This window comes from Dipodomys ordii, unplaced genomic scaffold, assembly GCF_000151885.1.
Source record: "Dipodomys ordii isolate 6190 unplaced genomic scaffold, Dord_2.0 Scaffold195, whole genome shotgun sequence".
Taxonomy (NCBI): domain Eukaryota; kingdom Metazoa; phylum Chordata; class Mammalia; order Rodentia; family Heteromyidae; genus Dipodomys; species Dipodomys ordii.
The window spans coordinates 484,545-503,999 of NW_012267411.1; the positions used below are offsets into that span (position 1 = coordinate 484,545).

The 19,455-nt window shown below is 38.6% G+C and overlaps 2 protein-coding genes across 3 annotated transcripts in view; one reads left to right on the forward strand and one right to left on the reverse strand.

Moving 5' to 3' along the window:
* The window catches only part of Dus4l (dihydrouridine synthase 4-like (S. cerevisiae)), a 12,259-nt gene extending 10,090 nt beyond the window's left edge, over positions 1-2,169 (reverse strand). The window contains exons 1-2 of one of the 2 annotated variants that reach the window (XM_013034740.1): positions 1,763-1,831; positions 1,310-1,419 (exon numbers count right to left, since the gene is read on the reverse strand). The gene's annotated coding sequence lies outside the window, so the exon portion shown is untranslated. Of the gene's footprint in view, positions 1-1,309; positions 1,420-1,762; positions 1,832-1,956 lie in introns of those variants that run through there. The other variant, XM_013034739.1, reaches the window with a different exon arrangement.
* Positions 2,170-19,455, forward strand: part of Cog5 (component of oligomeric golgi complex 5) — a 206,515-nt gene continuing 189,229 nt past the window's right edge. The window contains exons 1-5 of the mRNA XM_013034737.1: positions 2,170-2,481; positions 8,573-8,712; positions 12,073-12,130; positions 15,767-15,821; positions 15,914-15,983. Coding sequence (XP_012890191.1) covers positions 2,388-2,481; positions 8,573-8,712; positions 12,073-12,130; positions 15,767-15,821; positions 15,914-15,983 — 417 coding nt within the window. The 5' untranslated portion in view covers positions 2,170-2,387. The remainder of the gene's footprint in view (positions 2,482-8,572; positions 8,713-12,072; positions 12,131-15,766; positions 15,822-15,913; positions 15,984-19,455) is intronic.

The window sequence follows — 19,455 nt, forward strand, 5'->3', positions numbered from 1 at the left end:
AAAAAAAAAAATCAGCATTCCCTAGAAATCTGTTCTGGGAGACAGGGACTTAGGCAGCAGAGGGGACAAGTCAGGAGTTGACATATTCAAATAACTGGCCTAATTTCATCTCTGTGACTGTAAGGTCATTCAGACATAGGATGATTTTCTTTTCTTTTTGGTCATGGGGCCTGAACTCTGGTTCTAGGCACTGTCCCTGAGCTCTTCAGCTCAAGGCTAGTCTCCACCACTTGAGCCACAGCGCCACTTCCAGCTTTTTCTGCTTATGTGGTGCTGAAGAATAGAACCCAGGGCCTCATGCATGCAAGGCAAGCACTCTACCACTGAGCCATCTTCCCAGCCCCATAGGATCATTTTCTTCAGCCTATAATATTCAAGGATAAGAGCAATTTTTCACAGCTTAAAACAAAAATCACATAAAAGGCCAAATAATATTTGTACCTGGTAGAAATATTATCTACAAAATTAAGATGAAACAACAGGGAAGGAGGTAGAGTGATACTTTTAACCAAAGAAAACAGACAAAAAATAAAGGTAGAGAAGAAAATAATGCCTATGGGGTGGTCATTATTTAGACAGTATACTATATATACATATATATGTATACATACATATATACACTATATAAGAAGCTATGGGCTCTATTCACTTTATTAGTCTTGTATTAAAAGGTCTTCCCCAAACTGTATTCAGAGGAGAGGAAATTAAGAACTTTAAAATTAAGTAACTTTAAAACCAGTCAGGCTCAGTGAGACCATTCACCACTTTTAAAACAGGTGGATGACCTATCTTGCAGAAACCTTTCAAAGCAGGAATATTTAAGTCACAGAGAAAAGGGGGAGTATAAAGGAGATGGAGGCAGATGAACTGTGGTGCTGGAAATAATAAAAGTGAAGGATGGCATTCATAAACCAAGAGAAAGCTGGGTGCAGAGGGCTCATGCCTGTAATCCTAGTTAACTCAGGAAGCTGAGATCTGAGGGTCATGGTTAGAAGCTGGCCTGGGCAGTCAAGTCTGTGACTCTTATCTCCAATTAAATCACAGAAAAAGCAAGAAGTGGCCGTGGCTCAAGTGGTAGCCTGCTAGCTTGAGCAAAAGGAGCCAGGTACAGGGCCCATGCCCAGACTGCATGCGAGGAGAGGAGAAGGAAAGGAGAGAGGAGAGGGAGAGGAGAGGAGAGGAAGAGAATATGAATGAGGTGACAATATTACAAAGAAGGGAATGCACAGTTTAAACAACATAGAATTAAAAGAGTCTAGTGGCAAAGAGATTACAAGTAAACTACTGGAGTAAGACGTTTCATTCTTACTCGTACAGTCTCTTACTCTTGTAGTCATAGTAAATGGTACAAAGTCCCACTAAATATGTATTTGCTGAATAAGTTGGTCAGGTTCAACCTTGATTGTAGGGTTGATGGAGCTTTTAAATGTCAAGGATTAAATAAAAAAAAATCTCGAGTTTGGAGAATGTAGGGGATTTCTATGTGTAGCCAACCTTGGAACAACTGGAATAAATAAACCTATACACTGGACTAAATAAATATAGTAGATGGGCCTTTATCTTCACCATTTCCTTTGGGGTAAAGCTTGATGCTTAGTTTGCACACGCATCCTAGTACTGTGATAGTAGGGACGCGAGATTTTTTCCTTGTGTAACTATTAAAGTACTCCAATGTAAAGCAACAAAAAGCTAAGGGGGAACACATGCAATAATTCACAGATACTAGTATTGGTGATGAACAATAAAGAATAGCTAAGGATACATTAGTTGTGTGTCTTATGAGTCACAGAATTTGCGTTTCTAAGCCCAGGGTCTCTGGCAATTCATTGCACGTCCACCGCGTGATCAGAGAGGCTCAGAGACCACGACCCGCGCCTCGAGCGCCCGCCTGGCTACGCTTATTGAATGCTTTTGGATTTCTAAAGGACGAAACAGCGTTTCCCGCCGGCTTTTTACCCGAGGTCTGCCACTCAAGACCGAGTGGCAGCCAGTCCCGCCTGCGACTGTGGGCGCGGGCGCAGCTCCGGACGCCTCCGCTCTCCTCTCGGCCTCGTTCAAACACAACTCCAAGCTTGGGATTTAAGTTCAATTCTCGCTTCGGAGATACTCGCCGCCACGTCCCGGAGCCCACGTGGCCCTCGCGGGAGGAAACCCCGCCTGCTCCGGGAAGCGCGGAAAGCGCGGGCCGCGCGGCCGTCGCTTCCTCCAAGCATCCGGGTCTTCCGCGGCCGCAGGCTCAGGCTCCCACGGCGCCTCCGGAGAGCGCTCCGGGACTGACTACGTCCAGCAGGCCCCCCACGGGTCGACGAGGCAGGTGGCGCCTAGATTTTGCGTCATCACCCTAAGGCGGGACGGCTCGTGACGTCATCAACCCAGCCCCTGCCAATATGGAAGGGAGTGACTGCGGCGTCGCTGTGGCTGGCCTTGGGGCTCAGGCTTGTGGAGCAGCTGCAGCGACAGTGAGGGAGCTTCTGCAGGACGGTAAGGAATCGGCGTCCGTACAAGTGGTGAGGTGAAGGGCTGCTGCGATTCGTGCCTGAGCCCAGGCGGCTTCCTCAACCTGTGCTGGACAGAAAGTTTTCCGGTCTCAACGTGACCACTCCCCTCTGCCCGGCCCCCTGGCGTCCGGGTGCTGCCTGGCTGTGACCTGCCCCCCACTTCCCTTCCTGAGCCTTGGGGACACTTGGTTTTCTGGTGACTCCAGTTTCAGCTAGGTCCTCCCGTGTTTCTGAAGCTCTAGGACCCGCCATCCAGGGCTCCAGCCTTGGCAGTCACCACCCTCTCTCTGCCACAATCGTTGAGTAAAAGGTTGAAGAGTTCGAATCACACATAACCAGTAGACGCTTAATAAAAGAGAAGATCGTTAAATTACGGTGGGAAACACTTCCGTTAAATTATTGGGTTATAGGTGCCCCTTGTAGGCTTGTATGTCTTTGTGTGTGTGTGTGTGTGTGTGTGTGTATGTGTGTATACTATATATATGTATATAGAAGTAGTTATCCACAGTTACACTTGAAAGTGTTGAGAGTTTTCACTCAAGTTGGAAATAACCATTTTTTTTTGGAATATAGGAATCAGATTTACTAGTAGTAGTTTGGGAGAGAAATTGTCCCAAATAAGTTAGATATAGTACGCTTGAAAAGTACAATTATATCAATGCTGTTAATTTACTTTCAGAATAAAGTTCATGGTTCAATGGGTAAACACGAGGCCCTTCTCACTTGTTCTAAATTTTTTTCCCTAATGGACATCTCATTCTACTTTGTATTGAAATCATTTGTATACTTTCTTTCCTTGCCTCCACTGTATTGTAACCCCCCCTTTTTAGGTTTCACAGCATTCTTAGCAGTATCTTGCACATAGCAGGTTCAGAATGCTTATAAGATTGAACATCCTTGTAAGAAGCAAATGCACATATGTAGACCAATGATTGAAATTAAGTTCTAAATTAGTGTTTTCTCTGACTATTAAATATTTTACAAGTGCCGTAATAGACTTTTTGGGGGTAACTTATAGGCTTTGGTCAAAACATGTTGTTTTCTGAACTAGACTGCGTTAGATCCGTTAGAGCCTTTGTTGAATACATTTTTGTATCGTAATTGAAATTCAGTTTAACCAAGTTTTAAACTCTGAAGTTTCTGTTTTCAAATAGCTCACTATGAGTATGGGAAATTATTTTGTTAAGCTGTTAAGTTAGATTTGATAGTGTTGTAGGAGTAGTACTCAGTTTGTATGTACAAAGAAGAGCATGAAAATAGGATGAAAACTAGTGGTTAGAAATTGGTTAAGGAGTGCCTGGAAAGCCTTACTAGATGAAGTTAGTTTTGAAGTATAACTAGAACTTCACCCAGGTGAACAAGTAGAAGGAGCAACAAATTGCAAATGTTTATGTGTTTCGGTGAGCTGTATTCCAGGAGTTTTTCCTGTTTTGAGAGAGTAAATAATCATTAAACATGTTTTCTATATTTTCCTGTTTAATTCTCTTTGCAGTTTTTCACAGTAGTATTTATATCTTCTTTCTTCAAGTCTCTGTTTAAGTTAAAAAACTGACTCAACTTCATTATAAAATAGACTACCTTAGATGTGAACTTCCTCCTGTTTTTGCCATCAAACCTTCACATTTGACCTGAACCTAAATCATTCTTTCTCCCCCAACCCCCTTTAGGTCAAATACCTTGTATTTGAAACACTTTCTTCCTCTTCCCAAGGACAATTCCTCCTGTGGAGCTCTAGATTTTCTCCCTGTCTCCTTAGGGACCCAATCACTCATATTTTGTACCATTCAAATGTTTCAAATGATTTCTGGGAAAATAAAGGGACACTTTTGGTCCCCATTTGAACTTGTAAGGAGTGTGCCTTTTTTCTTGAAATACTTCCCTCATGGTGTATGGATTTTATATTTTAAAACCTTTATTCTCCAGGTGATCTTTTCTGGTTGTCTGTATGTATTTATCGCTGGTTAATTCAGTGGTCCTTGACTACCATTGTAACATATCCCAGGGATTAGATATTAAGTATTTCCATCAGTAGGCATGATTCATCATTTCAGGGATTTGATAGTGACAGAATAGATTGATAGGATAGAATTGGTGGGTAGATGCATACTTTGAAAACGTTGAAGATGTTTCCAATGTGCCTCCTATGGGAATAAGAAAATCATAAAAGAAAAGCATTATCTAAGTTATTTTGGGAATGCCTTGCCTCAGAAACTGATGTTCAGCCTTCATTGTGCCTCATTTTAGGTCTTCTGGATTGCTGCTGACCAGTGTTGCTCCCCATTTTTCCCCTCTGACATTTTGGTTGCTTAATTTATTTCCTTTATTCACTCCTCAATTTTTGGTGTTTTTTTGGGATTCTAAACCTTATTTCTAACTCATTTCCCTTCTTTCTCATTTCCTTGTTTTTCTTTTTTCTTTTCTCTGTGTGCCTGTGTGCATTCTAAAATTTCTTCCCAAGTTTTCTAATATTTTTTATTGGTAGTTTCAAAGGATCATTACTTCTCTTCTGAATTATACAACTATTTTAAACTGTCTGCTGTAATTTCTATCATGTCAACAACCAGTACTAGTTCAACATATGACAATTTACATGTGAATATTGAAACTTCTACATAGGAAAACATGAAGTAAAGTGTTCATGCCTTTAGTCTTTTTTCTCTTTTAATATCTTGTTACCACTTATAGGGAATTTGTTAAATATGTGATTGTTCCTTGTTTAAATTATGAATTCCTTTGAGGCAGGGATTTGTTTTTATGGTTAGTGCAAAACTGAATACCCTGTATCAATTACTTGTAAAACCTGGAAGTCAACCTTGATTTGGGCTACCTCATCATCTATTTTTCAGCTTTTCTCTAATTCCTTCACAATATCCTGTCTGAATATTTGCCAAATTTGTCATGTCCTTGATAGTTTTTTTTTGTGACACTGTCTTATTTAGTGGGTAGTTAATATGGTCCTGTTCTTTACTGACTATACTCCATGGTCTAATGGTAAAGCTGCTTTCTGGAAAAAAAAAGAAAAGAAAAAGTTATAATTTTCTAGTATGTTCCTGCTTCCCTGGTGTAGATATTCACTGTGGTTGATTTTAAGATGCCTCCATAAGATGACACCTGGCTCACAGTATTTTGAAAATGTAGAGTTGCAAAAAGCAACTGGAGCCACCTTCAGAGCAGCTTTATGCAATGAATTGTTTTTTAGTAATCTTGCACACTACTGCCAAAATTACTGTTCTCAAATGAAAAGCTGACAGTGCTCTTCCTTGGCTTTAAACCTTGAATGGAGCTAGGGTGTGTGTGTGTGTGTGTCTGTGTGTGTGTCTGTGTGTGTGTGTGTGTGTGTGTGTGTACATGCAACATGCTTTGATCCTACTTAGAATCTTCCTTTTCTTTTTTACCCTCTCTGTCATTATTACCATTGTACTCATTTTAGGACTAGATTCCATATATTAGAAAAATTCCGTGTCTTTTGGCCTTTTGTGCTTGGCAGTATGATGGTCTATAATGCTGTCCATTTTCTCGCACATGACATGATTTTGTTCTTTTTAAGATTGAATAATGCTCAATTGTGTATATGTACCACATTTCTGTTATCTATTTATCAGTTGTTGCCCACCTAGGCTACTTCCAAAGCTTGGTTATTGTTAGTAGTGCTTCATTAAACATGCCTGCAGGTGCCTCTCTCATATGTTGTTTTATACTCATTTATTTATTTGCCAAAGAGTGGTATAGTAGAGTCATGTAGTATGTCTATTTTTAGTTTTTGGAATCAAGTCCATATTGATTTCAGGGTTGGACTAATTTACCATGGTTTGAATGATGCTACTAGTGCTCCTATTCTGACTTATTTTGAGATAGGGTCTTGCTTTTGGTCTGAGCCAAAAGTAAAAATATTCACAAAAAAGTAAAAAAGACGAAGAGCCAAAGAAGAGGGAAAAAGAAAAAAACTTAGCATTGCTGTTTGCTCTCGGATGTACTTTTCTTTTGTCTTTTTTAATGGTCTAAAGGAGTTATTCCTGCCAGGGGACACTGGGTTAGAGTCAGCTCAGGGGAATGCTGGCTGCTCTGAGACCTCAACTGGCTCCCTAGAATAGGAAGGTAGACTTAGTGTTCTGAGTATAGTTGAGGCTTTCAACCACACAGTCCCCAGCCACTCACTATTTAATGTGTGGCATGCCACAAGTCCCAGGTCCCTCCAACTCTCTTGTTCGCTATGGGGGCCCTTCAGTTCTGGGGTCATAATTGCTGTGCTCTCCTCTGGATAGGCTGGCATTCTTTATGGTCATGCCACTTAGGGCCTCACAACAAGATTTCCTATATGAAATGGTGACTGATAGCAGCATTTTGCTGGTCCTCAAGACTGCACTTTGTCGCCTATGTGTTTTATTTTTTATTTTATTTTATTTTTTTTTTGGGTCCGGTCATGGGGCCTGAACTCTGGGCCTGGGCGCTGTCCCTCAGCTCTTCAGCTCAAGGCTAGAGCTCTACCACTTGAGCCACAGCGCCACTTCCGGCTTTTTTCTTATGTGGTGCTGAGGAATCGAACCCATTGCCTTGAGCATGCAAGGCAAGTACTCTACCACTGAGCCACCTTCCCAGCCCCCACCTATGTGTTTTATGTCATGTAGTTAGTGTTGCTTTCTCAGTTTCTATCTTGGCCCAGCCTTGCTAGACCAGATCTCTCCTGTGCTAGAAGTTTGTGTTGCCCCAGTCTCTTCCTTTAACATTTGGAGTTCCTGCAGTCTGGTGACATTGTCTGAAGAGTTGTGCCTGCTGATGATTTTGAGCTTGTGGAATACTGATGGAATCAGGTCTACTGTTAGGACTACTTCTTTAGTAATTGTATGGCAAGATTGATGTAAGAATAGTTGCTCAGTATGTTCTGTTAGTGAGGAGAATTGCTGGGTAATGGATGATGTCACTAAGCTTCAATCTTCCCTTGGATCCCCAATAAATATTACAAATAGGTAATTTCCTCTTGTATTCTCCCTGGTAATGACCTCATTTTCTTGGAATAAAAGGTGTGGTTAGTGGTTGTCTTTTACTCTTCACCAAATGTTTTCCTTTGTTTTGATTTTACTATAAATGTAAAACACTTATAGACTGGATTCAGCAACAGATCTTCCTAGTTGAAACCCCAGTGACATTGGACAAGTTCTGTGCCTTTTCTGTGCCTGTTCCTCATCTGTGTAATGAGGAAAATAATAGTTCCAACAGGATAATGTGAGGATTGAATGAGTCTGTATGTATATAGTATTTAGATCAGTATCTGGCTCTTAGGAATATTACTACTTTTTTTTCATTTATGCCTGCTCCTATTCTCCGTCATCATTATAGGTGTTAGGTTTTTAAAAAGAGGTAGCCGAGTAAGAACAGCACCACACACGTGGTATTCAGGTAAGGAGTAGGTTTATTCATCGTTCCAGCTGGCACCAGGCCATCTTGGTCCTCCACGCGGTGGGGAAAGGCCTGGGAAAGAGAGCTGGGAGACCTGGGAAAGAGAAAGAGCTGGGAAAGAGAGAGAAAAGAGCTAGAAAAGAGAGAAAAGAGCTAGAAAAGAGAGCATCTGGGAAAGCGGTGGAAAAGAGCAAGCTAGGAAAGAGAAGAGAACTGGGAAAGAGAAGAGAAGGAAAGAGCTGAGAAAGCTAGAAAAGAGCAGAGAGAGCTAGAAAAGAGAAGGGAGCTGGGAAAGAGAAGAGAAGGAAAGAGCTGAGAAAGAGCTAGAAAAGAACAGAGCAAGAGAGAGAGCGTCTGGGCCTGGGCTAAGCCTTATCTAGGGTATGGGCGGAGAAAGGTGTGGCCACATCAAATTCAGATGTGACCTCAGCAGATGCAGATATGACCTCTTCCAGGTGTGCCAGTTGCCTAGGTAATGCAGGTACTGGGTGGAGACTTTGCTGCGAAAAGGGTGGAGTCTGCTAGCTATCCAGGAGTGGACCTTACAATAGGAAGCTTACAATACTTGTAATCTGTAAGATGTCAAAATATGCTAATTTTGACTGTAATCATTCTGTTGCTTTATAACTGTGGTTTAATATAGGGTAAGTAACTATTTTCTTTTTCTTTTTTTTTCCTAGAGTGTTACAGTGACTTTTTAAATGAAGACTTCGATGTAAAGGCTTATACTTCCCAGTCTATTCATCAAGCTGTAATTGCTGAGCAGCTAGCAAAACTTGCCCAAGGAATCAGTCAGTTGGATAAAGAACTACACTTACAGGTAACATAAGTCTTCTGGATCATTCAGATTATTCATTGTAAAGTGATAGTTTAGCATTTTTGTAATCTCATTATTATCTAAATGCCTATCTACATGAATAAATACATAATTTAACAGTATAACTTATTTTTCAAGTTATTTTTTTATAAAATTCCTATAAACTTCTTTTTGTTAGTTGGAGACAAATATACCTACCTTCCCAGAAACTTTTATTTGTTCTTTTTGTTTACCACCTAAACAGATGTGTGGTGAATATAGTCAGCAACAAATAGGATGTCTTTAGTAAAAGTTCTATGAGATTTGGAAGTTGTACAATATGGATAAGAAACATTAGGATATTACATTGGCCGTTTACCCCTGTAATAACAAGGTGTAACATTTCCTGAATTATACAAAGTTGATGAATGCTGTGTGGGGTAGATGTTGTGGTATGTAGAGCACAGTGTAGGCAATTAGTAGATAGGTCCCAATCTCAGCTACTTGTTAACTGACTTTCATATTGTCTAATGTCTGATCTTTTTTTCTAATTTAATATGGGGATTCAATCAACTAATTTGAAATGACCAAGAAAAGATGATTGCATTAGCTAGTCTTAAAGGTTGCTTACTCTTCTACAATTCTATAATTTTTATAGAGTAGCTTTATATTTCCTTGTTTATGACTTTTGTCTTTGTAGTTGCCTAATAAATGTGTAGATGAACAAACAAATCTGTGAATAGTTATTTACTAGGAAACTTGGTAAATAGATCTGGTATATCATGAGACATACCTGACTAATTGTGATTTATTTTCTTTATCAATAAAAACAACAACTTAGCTGGGCACTGGTGGTTCACACATGTAATCCTAGCTACTCAGAAGGCTGAGATCTGAGGATCATGGTTTGAAGCCAGCCCAAGCAATAAAGTCCATTCTTTAGTACTTAAAGCAGAAAGTTAGGAAGGCTTTTTAAAATTTATTTATTTATTTTTTTTGGTCCGGTCGTGGGGCCTGAACTCTGGGCCTGGGTGCTGTCCCTCAGCTCTTCAGCTCAAGGCTAGCGCTCTACCACTTGAGCCACAGCGCCACTTCCGGCTTTTTTCTTTTTGCTTATGTGGTGCTGAGGAATCGAACCCAGGGCCTCATGCATGCAAGGCAAGCGCTCTACCACTGAGCTACCTTCCCAGCTCCTAAAATTTATTTTTATTTTGGGTTGTATTGTACTTGCTACCACTTCATCCACTTTCCCAACCTTTCTTGCTTTTTTTCAGGTAGAATCTTGTTGGGGCTGGCCCCATGACTATGATCTTCCTATTATGCTTCCTGCAGAGGTGGGATGACAGTTCAAGCTACCATGATGAGCTTATCGACGGAGATAGTCTTGATAACCTGAACCAAAATCCTCTGATCTCTTCTTCCTGAGTAGTTGAGATTACAGTTTTGAGCCACCACTTCTGATGTAGGAAGCTATTTAACATGGAACTGGTTTTTGTGTCTTTGAAATTATTGGGTGAACATCCAGTGGACTAAGTTGAGGGAAGTACCATCAATGCAATATAGAGGCCTGGAAGCTCTCTTCTTATGTCACTGCTAAAATTCTCTTTCTATATAGCTGGTGACTAACACTAGAATGAACAATGTGGCTCTCTCAACTGTCTTTTTTTTTTTTTTTTGGGGGGGGGTCCGGTCGTGGGGCCTGAACTCTGGGCCTGGGCACTGTCCCTCAGCTCTTCAGCTCAAGGCTAGTGCTCTACTACTTGAGCCACAGCGCCACTTCTGGCTTTTTTCTTTTTGCTTATGTGGTGCTGAGGAATCGAACCCAGGGCCTCAGGCATGCAAGGCAAGCGCTCTACCACTGAGCCACTTTCCCAGCCCTCTCTCAACTGTCTTAAGTCCTCAGGTCATAGCACCTTGCTTACTTGCTGAAACAGAAACAGGGAAATAGCTTTCATCTGTCTTCTGTTTTCTACATCTTTTAGAAATTCATCTAGTTGGCTTCAAGGGAGTCTGTGAAAGTGTAATTTTATGCTTTTCAACCTTTCCAAAGTATCATAGGGTTAAAAAAAATAAAGAGTTAAAAAAATTAATCTTATTAGGATGGTTTACATTAATGACCACATCAAAAGATGGAAAATTTGATCTTTTCTCCATCTTTGAAATAAAAATGCAGAAAACTTAACACTAAAGTTAACTCTTGTAAGATGAATATGATAGGAAAAGACTTGACAACAGTGGGATCCAGAACAGAAAAAAGAAGGTGGTGAATGAATCTCTGATGCTTTCAGTAAACTTCAATTTACCAACTAGACATTCAACAACTTTTTACTCACTGAAATAAAGAGTGCACAGTGATAATAATTTCTGTAGTACTTTATAAAGATTTGTGTGATTTCTTCATGTTCCTAGGATTCTTTTGTAAGTACTCTTTACTTTTTAGTCTGTTTTAATCTTTGCTTTAGTTATGACCATCCACATTGTTCCACTTGTCTTTTCCTTTCCTTTTCCCTTCTTTCTTTTCTTCTTGTGGTGGTACAGGAGTTCGAACTCAGTGGTGCATGCATGTACTCTTCCACTTGAGCCTTTGTCTTCACATTACCTTAATTTGCATTAAGGTAATTTTCATTACCTTAATTTTCATAATTTTCAACCATTTGTAGGAGAGGACTTACTCAAGGAATAGGGATAGAGAAACACAGTGCTTTATCTTCCCAAATTACAATGTAATCTTGATGCTGAAATTATGTTCAAGAACCAAGAGAACCTGATGTTTGGACATACTTTTTTTTTTTTTAAGGGATAGCACAATAATAGCAGGTGAAGAATTAGCTAGTTTTTTCATTTTTACACAACTCTGTTTAAATTGAGGACAACAAAGGGCAAGCTATTGGGCTTGCCCAAACTTCAAATGTTATGAAAGTACATCCTCATTGTGTTAGTATTAAGATGTGGGACTTATGAGAAGTGATTAGTGCCTTTCTGAGAGGCATAAATGAGACTGCCTTTCCATGGAATTATAAATGCACCATTTATGAGGAATATCTATTCACCCGACTCTTAAATTTGCTGACACCTTTATCTTGGACTTCACAGTGTCTTGAGCTGTGGACAATGAATCTTTTATTCTTTAGAAACTCCCTAATGTAAAATATATGATATTTTGTGTTTGTAGCTCAGACTATGGACAGGGCTAGTGAAAAGTTAGCAATCTGCTCTTGCTATATTGGCTGTAAGTGTGTGTGTTCTCGCTAATAAGCATACTTTCATAACATGTGTTTTTGTATTTATCCCCTTTATATACTGAAATCTTTATTTCTTCTTGTGGTCACACAGAAAAATGCCTAATAGAGAAAATACTGATTATTCATTCTTGATTTTTTTTAGGTTGTTGCAAGACATGAAGATTTACTGGCACAAGCAACTGGGATTGAGTCTTTGGAAGGTATATTTCTGTGGACTGTCACATATTAAATGGCACTAGACCAGGGATTTGCAAACTTTCTTTTGAGAGTTAGATAGTAAACACTTTTAGATTTGGGGGCCATAAGTTTGTGATGCAGCTACTAAGTGCTAACATAGTGGTTTGAAAACAGCCAGCAAGACAATGTGTAAGTGAATATGGTGACCATGTTCTACCATAAATAAATTATTTGAACTAATTATCCTGGCTTCAATACCAGATAACTGGTTACCAGATAACCATGTGACTTTGGGAAAACTAGTTATTCATTCTGTTTAGTTTTTCTATCTATAAAACAGGAGTATTAATATGTACCCAAACTATATTAGTCTGAAGATTTAAATGAGTTAACAAAATATATACAACAAAGCCCACACAGAGAAGTCCAATAAGTGTAAGTCATTTAAAACAAAAAAAACCAACATCACCAGAATAGGTGGTTGCAATGCTTTTTCTTTTTTTCTTTAAAGCTATTATCTGTAAAAGTATAGTTAATAATAAAATATTAGATTTTTATTTGTATGAATCTTTTTGTTTGACCAAATTTTTTATGAATTTTTCATTCTCTCTTGATTAAAGTACACCTCACAAATATGAAATGTTACGATTATGTTTTTCATTATTACTCATACTATAATTACTATTATTAAATCACATTTAATAATTATACATTAAGAGAAGGCTAAATGATATTGCTCTATTTTGTTCAGATTCTTTTTTTTTTTTTGAGTCCGGTTGTGGGGCCTGAACTCTGGGCCTGGGTGCTGTTCCTCAGCTCTTCAGCTCAAGGCTAGCGCTATACCACTTGAGCCACAGCACCACTTCTGGCTTTTTTTCTTTTTGCTTATGTGGTGCTGGGGAATCGAACCCAGGGCCTCATGCATGCAAGGCAAGCGCTCTACCACTGAGCCACCTTCCCAGCCCTTTGTTCAGATTCTTAAGGGAGGATATTGTTTTTTGTGTTGGTAATATTCTTTAGTGCTCTCCTGCGATTTCTCATGTACTCAAAGGTACTAACATCTTAAACTACACTGTTTCTAAGACATCCTGCTGAATAACTTAGTATTTTGGGTATGATAGCTTGATTCTCATTTGAATATCTGGGATAAGTATATGACTATGTTCTTGGGGAAACTAAAAGGCTCTCGGTACTGATTGATCTAGTATTAGAAATTATCTTGCATGTACTTTTCATGAGTTTCTGATAAATAATATTTTAGTAGTTTTTCAAGAAAATGAATTTTCCATTTCTGAAAATTTATTGAAATATGGTAATACTTTAGTTCTGAGTTTTATATATGTAGATGAACGATTATTATAGAAGTATTTTCCTTATTTTTTATATGTCTTTTTTTTTTGTGAAAATACTATACAGAGGGGTTACAATTACATGGGCAAGATAATGAGTATATTTCTTATCAAGCATTATAGCCTCCTCCTTTGTTTCCCCTTCCCATCCCTTCCCATCCTTCCCCCCCCATATGTCTTTTAGTCATATAATCTGTCCTTTTTTCCCATATTTTTTTCCTTTTTTGGCAGTGCTAGGATTTGAACTTAGGGCTTTGTAGTTACTAGATAGGCACTTGAGCCATGTCTCCAACCCTTTTTCCTTTGTTATTTTTGAGACAGACTTAGTTTTTGCCTGGGACCACTTATACTGCAATCTTTCTATTTATTCTTCCCATCCTACCTGGGATGTGTCCATCACCATGCCCAGCTTAACTGTTGAGATGAGATCTGGGGAAATTTTCACCTGGGCTGGCCTGGGACCTCCATGTTCCACTGTCTTCTTTCTAAGTAGTTAGGATTAAATGTGTGTGTATTATCAGAGCCTGATTTTTTTCATAATACCTTTTAGGAATTACAACATTTAATATACACTAAGGACTGAGTGTAGCTCATTGGTAGAGCATCTGCATATTATGTGTGATGTCCTGGGTTTGAGTCTCAGCACTGGTGAACATAAATATACACACACACACATATATGCATACAAAAACATATACACATATGCATGTGTGTCTATAGGTATAAAAATCTCATATGTATTATATGAGATATACATATGTAAATACATATACTATGTATGTCTATGTGTTGTTTGAGCTAAACATTGGATGAATGTACAAAATACCAAAAGTTTGCTTTTATGATATTTTCCAGATTGTTTGTTTATCAAAAGCCTAAATATAAATTTATTAGTATTCATTTTAGCATTTATTTCTTTTAGCAGTAGTGGGGTTTAAACTTGGGGCCTTGTGCTTATCAGGTAGGCATTCCACCACTTTAGCCTTGTCCCAGCCTAATGTAGTATATTTCTAAGTACTTATTGCAATGCTTCTGGGTGTACTTAGAAAATTTAAATCTCTTTGCAACTTCTACTTTATTTGCACATAGAAAAATTTTGCCATATAAGTAGCTTGATTTCATTTATTAAGTCTATTTTAATAAGTGAGATCCCATTCATTCATTTGCTCACTCAGTCAATCAAATTATAATTGAGAGATTGGTAGGTAGCTGGCATGTGTGAACAGTGGTAGTCTTTGTTCTTAGGAGCTTATTTTTCATATAAGAGGTAGACTTATAAAAAAAAGTACAAAGAGTAACTTCAGATGCTTTTAAGTCCTACAAAGAAAACTAGACAGGTGATGATATGGAGGAAGAAAAGTCTTCCACTGTCTATAGTGTTCAGAAAGACCTTTTTGAGAAGTTGACTTTTGAACTGAAATTTGAATGATGAGAATGAGCCATCATGTGAAGATCAGGGGGGAAAAAGTATTGTAAGCTTTGGGAAGGAAAGAATTAACTTGACATGTCTGAGGTGTAGAAAGAAGTCTAGAATAACACTTCTTGAAGGAAGAGAATCACAGAGGTCTTAGAAAGGAATTTTTATTTAATTCTAAATTCCTGGGCAGACCATTAGAGTGTAAATAAGAGTGTAAATAAGAGGTTAATAATTTAATGAGATTAATAATTTACACCGATGGTTCTAGAGAATAATACCTTAGAATGTAGTAGTTATATACAAAAAGAGAAATGGAAGCAGAGCTGATAGGGTTTATTGATGGAGTTGAAAGGACAAAGAGAATAGAGTCATAAACCAGTGATCTCTAGGATTTTAATCTGAAAAATTGGATAGATGATGGTATATAGATGGAGAATAGTTTTTATATTGGAATGAACTAGAGACCATGGAAAGATTTTCAGCAGAAGATTAGTACGATACAGTTTTATAATTTGAACTTGTAAAAATGTGTCAAGATTTTTGTTGTGTAATTTTAGTAAGACTCACATAAATATTACCATTTTAACTATTTTAAGGTGTATAATTCAATATCATTGTGTATTTGCAATATTGTATACTTACTACCATTGTCTAGTTTCAAGACTTCTTCACTATCCTAAATCAGAAACCTTTATCCATTAACTGGTCACATCTGATTTTATGGATTGGAGGAAATCCAGTTACAGGCTATACAACAATGCAGTTGGTTGCTTAGATTAAGATGGCAGCTGAAAAAAAAATAAACATGTATGTTTTCTTTTAATTTGCTTTCTTTACCCAGCATGAGTCCTTGTAAATTTATCAAGTTAATGTAAGCTGATTTGTTTTCCTAGGTGTTCTTCAGATGATGCAGACAAGAATTGGGGCTTTACAGGGAGCCGTTGATAGGTACTGTTGTTAATTTTATAAGAATGAAAATATTTTTATCTTTCAATATTTTGAAAATTATTTTATTTTCATTACTCTCTGTTTCCTTTTAGGATGAAAGTAAAAATTGTTGAGCCATACAATAAAATAGTAGCCCGTACTGCACAACTAGCAAGACTTCAGGTAGGTTCTCACTTTTACTTCTTTGTACTTATGTTGTTTTCATAAAGTCAACAAATTTCAAGAGGTTAAATACAGAAGAAATTGAGAATGGGTACAGAAAGCTAGAGAAAAAAGAAAAGTTTCAAGATACCATTTCACAAAGTATAAATTCAAAGCATTAAAAACTACTATTATTTTGCTTTTGCTTTTGTGATGGAGTCTTATTTCAGCCTTTAAATCAAATAATTTTTTCTCTTTCTTTGACACTATTGGGTTTTGAGCTCAGGACCTTGAGCTTCCTAGGCAGGCATAATAAATACCATTTGAGCCATCTCTTACTCCTCCAGCCCTTTTTTGCCTTGTTTGTTTATTTATTTTTGTGCTAGTCTTTTGAGGCTTGAACTTAGGGCCTAGGTTGTTGTCTCTGAGCTGCTTTGGCTAAAGGCTATTGCTTTACCATTTGAGCCACAGAGCCACTTCTGGTCTTTTCTGAGTAATTTATTGTAGATAAAAGTCTCATGGACTTTCCTGCTCAGGCTGGCTTTGAGCTGTGATCCTCAGATCTCAGCCTCCTTAGTAGCTAGGATTACAGGTGTGAGTCACCAGTGCAGGGTTGCCCTGTTTATTTTGAGATAGGGCCTTGCTTTTTCCCTGTGCCCACTTTTGGACTGCATTCCTGTTCTTTATACTTTCATATTGCTGGATAAGTGTATCTTGTCCCACTCACCTTTTTATTGGTCAAGATGAAGACTCTGTAAACTTTTTGCCTGGGCTTGCCTGGAATTATATTTGCCTCCCAACTAGTTAGAATGCATGTTTGAGGTGTAAGTCACTGTGCTTATTAGCTCAGTGAACTATTTCAGATAAAAAATACAGCAAGATTATGGAAAATTCTCCTTAGTTTTGCCAGCTCTGTGTGTTACCAACTTAGCTCAGGTCTCCTCTGTTCAATTATATGAAAAGGCTAGTCAACCATCTGAATGAGGTTTATTGAAGCACAAGGGAGGCAGTATATGTTGCAAGGTTTTTCTATTTTGTTTTTTTTTCCGTAAGAATGAGAAGAATATAGCTTATATAGGTCAAAGGGATGGGCTCCCATAAGCTAGCTCACATTCAGCATTTAACTATAAAATTTTAGGACTAGTTTCATGCTAGTTCTTGGCTCCTAGAGCTGGGATTTGCACTTGGTATTTTGTGCATGTGTGCTGGATCCACCTGCATTCAGCCATCATGGTGTGGGACAATGCTCATCACTGCCACCACAGGAGGCTACAGAAAAATCCCAAGTCTGAAGGGTCATCCATGGTAGTGGTGGTGATTTTAGAATGGTGGCCAAAGTGATGACAAGTGGTCTTAGAAATCGGAAAAGTTACTGCTGCAATGATGGCATGTTGGCCTGGTGTGGGAGCCTCTTTAGCAGTAGTGAGAGTGACCTGCCCAAACTACACTTGGGCAGTGGTGGCTGTTGGCTAAGCTAGCCAGGAGCTTTGGGAGGCAGAATAGTTCTAGACAGCAGCTTCAGTCACCTGCAGAACAGCCTCTGAGCAGAAAAACAGAAAAAAGCTGGAAAATATTCTTCAATATCACTTCGGGCAAATTTTGTATGTATCATTGTTTATGTGGACATAAATTTTTAATTTTCTTGAGTATGTATATTATTGAGAGTATCTCACTCATAAGATTATTCTATGTGTAGCATTTTAAGGAGTGCCAAACTGTTTCCAAGGGATCTGTACTATATTCCATGAAATACTCTAATTTCTTGCCAACATATTTTTTCATTGATAGATCTACCTATTTGATATGAAGTATCTCATGGTCATTTTAATTTGCATTTTTCTAAGGATTGATGATACTAAATACGGTTTATCATGTCTATTTAGCCACTTATAAATACCTGTGGAGTGATGTCTTCAAATTCATTGCTGATCTTAAAATTGGGTTGCCTCTCACTTTGTGTTGGTCATCTTTCTATTACTATAAGAAATATGTGATAATCAGCTCATAAAAAGAAAAGAAATAGCCTTTTTGCTCACAGTTTGGGGGTTTCTGCTCATTACTGATTGTGATGGCATAGCACATTATGGTGGGAGCATGTGGTGGAGGAAACCATTCACTTTGTAGCTTGGAAGTAAAGAGCAAGAAAAGAGATTGCTGGGCTCCAGCTGCTTACACCTGTAATCCTAGTTACTCCAGAGCCTGAGATCTGAGGATCGTGGTTCACAGCCAACCCGGGCAGAAAAATCTCTGAGACTCTTATCTCCAATTAACTACTAGAAAACCAGAAGTGACACAGTGGCTCAAAGTGGTAGAGTGCTAGCTTTGAGCAGAAAAGCTCAGGGACAGCACCCAGGCCCTGAGTTCAAACCTCTCAAGTGTAGAAAAAAAAAGAGAGTTTGGATGTCTGGTCTTTTCTAAAGACATCCCCCAAAAAACTAAAACATCAGTGAGCTGGGATATAGTGCATTACTTAGAGTTCTTGCCTATAATGTGAAAGTCCCTCAGTTCAGTGCTCAGCACTGCAAAGCTCAAAACAAAATTAAAAACTGCAACCTTCTCCCACCAGTGATCCCATGGTTAAATTTTTTTTTTTTGTCTGTCATGGGGCTTGAACTCTGGGCCTGGGCGCTGTCCCTCAGCTCTTCAGCTTAAGGCCAGTACTCTACCACTTGAGCCACAGCGCCACTTCTGGTTTTCTTGTGTTTTATTGGAGATGAGAGTCTCATAGACTTTCCTGCCCGGAGCTGGCTTTGAACCATGATCCTCAGATCTCAGCCTCCTAAGTAACTAGGATTATAGGCATGAGACCCTGGCACCTGGCCGATGGTTGAATTTTAAGTACTGCTGTGTTTTCTTTTTCTTTCTTTCTTTCTTTTTTTTTTTTTGCTGGCCAGTGGTGCTGAGGAATGGAACCCAGGGCCTCATGCATGCAAGGCAGGCACTCTATCACTGAGCCACCTTCCCAGCCATAAGTACTGTTTTTTTTTATAATATTTTTAAAAGATATTTTTTTTTTGGGGGTCTGGTTGTGGGGCCTGAACTCTGGGCCTGGGCGCTGTCCCTCAGCTCTTCAGCCCAGGGCTAGCGCTCTACCGCTTGAGCCACAGCGCCACTTCCGGCTTTTTTTCTTTTTTCTTCTGTGGTGCTGAGGAATCGAACCCAGGGCCTTAGGCATGCAAGGCAAGCGCTCTACCACTGAGCCACCTTCCCAGCCCCAAGATATTTTTCTTATTTTTACTAAAAACCTGGTATTAATCTCTTGACATTCTAATTTTACTGAATGAATTAACACAAGGATGGTATAAAATGTTAAGAAAAATGATTATATACTTTGAAAATGTCTCCAATAAAATGAATTTTTCCTCTCATTTTCCTCTAGTAAGCTTTAAAATATTTTTATATTTGAAAGTGTAGCATGTTTTTAAATATATTCTTTTATTGTTTTCTTTGAGTAGTTGTACAAAGGATTTCAATTTAACATGTCAATTATGTG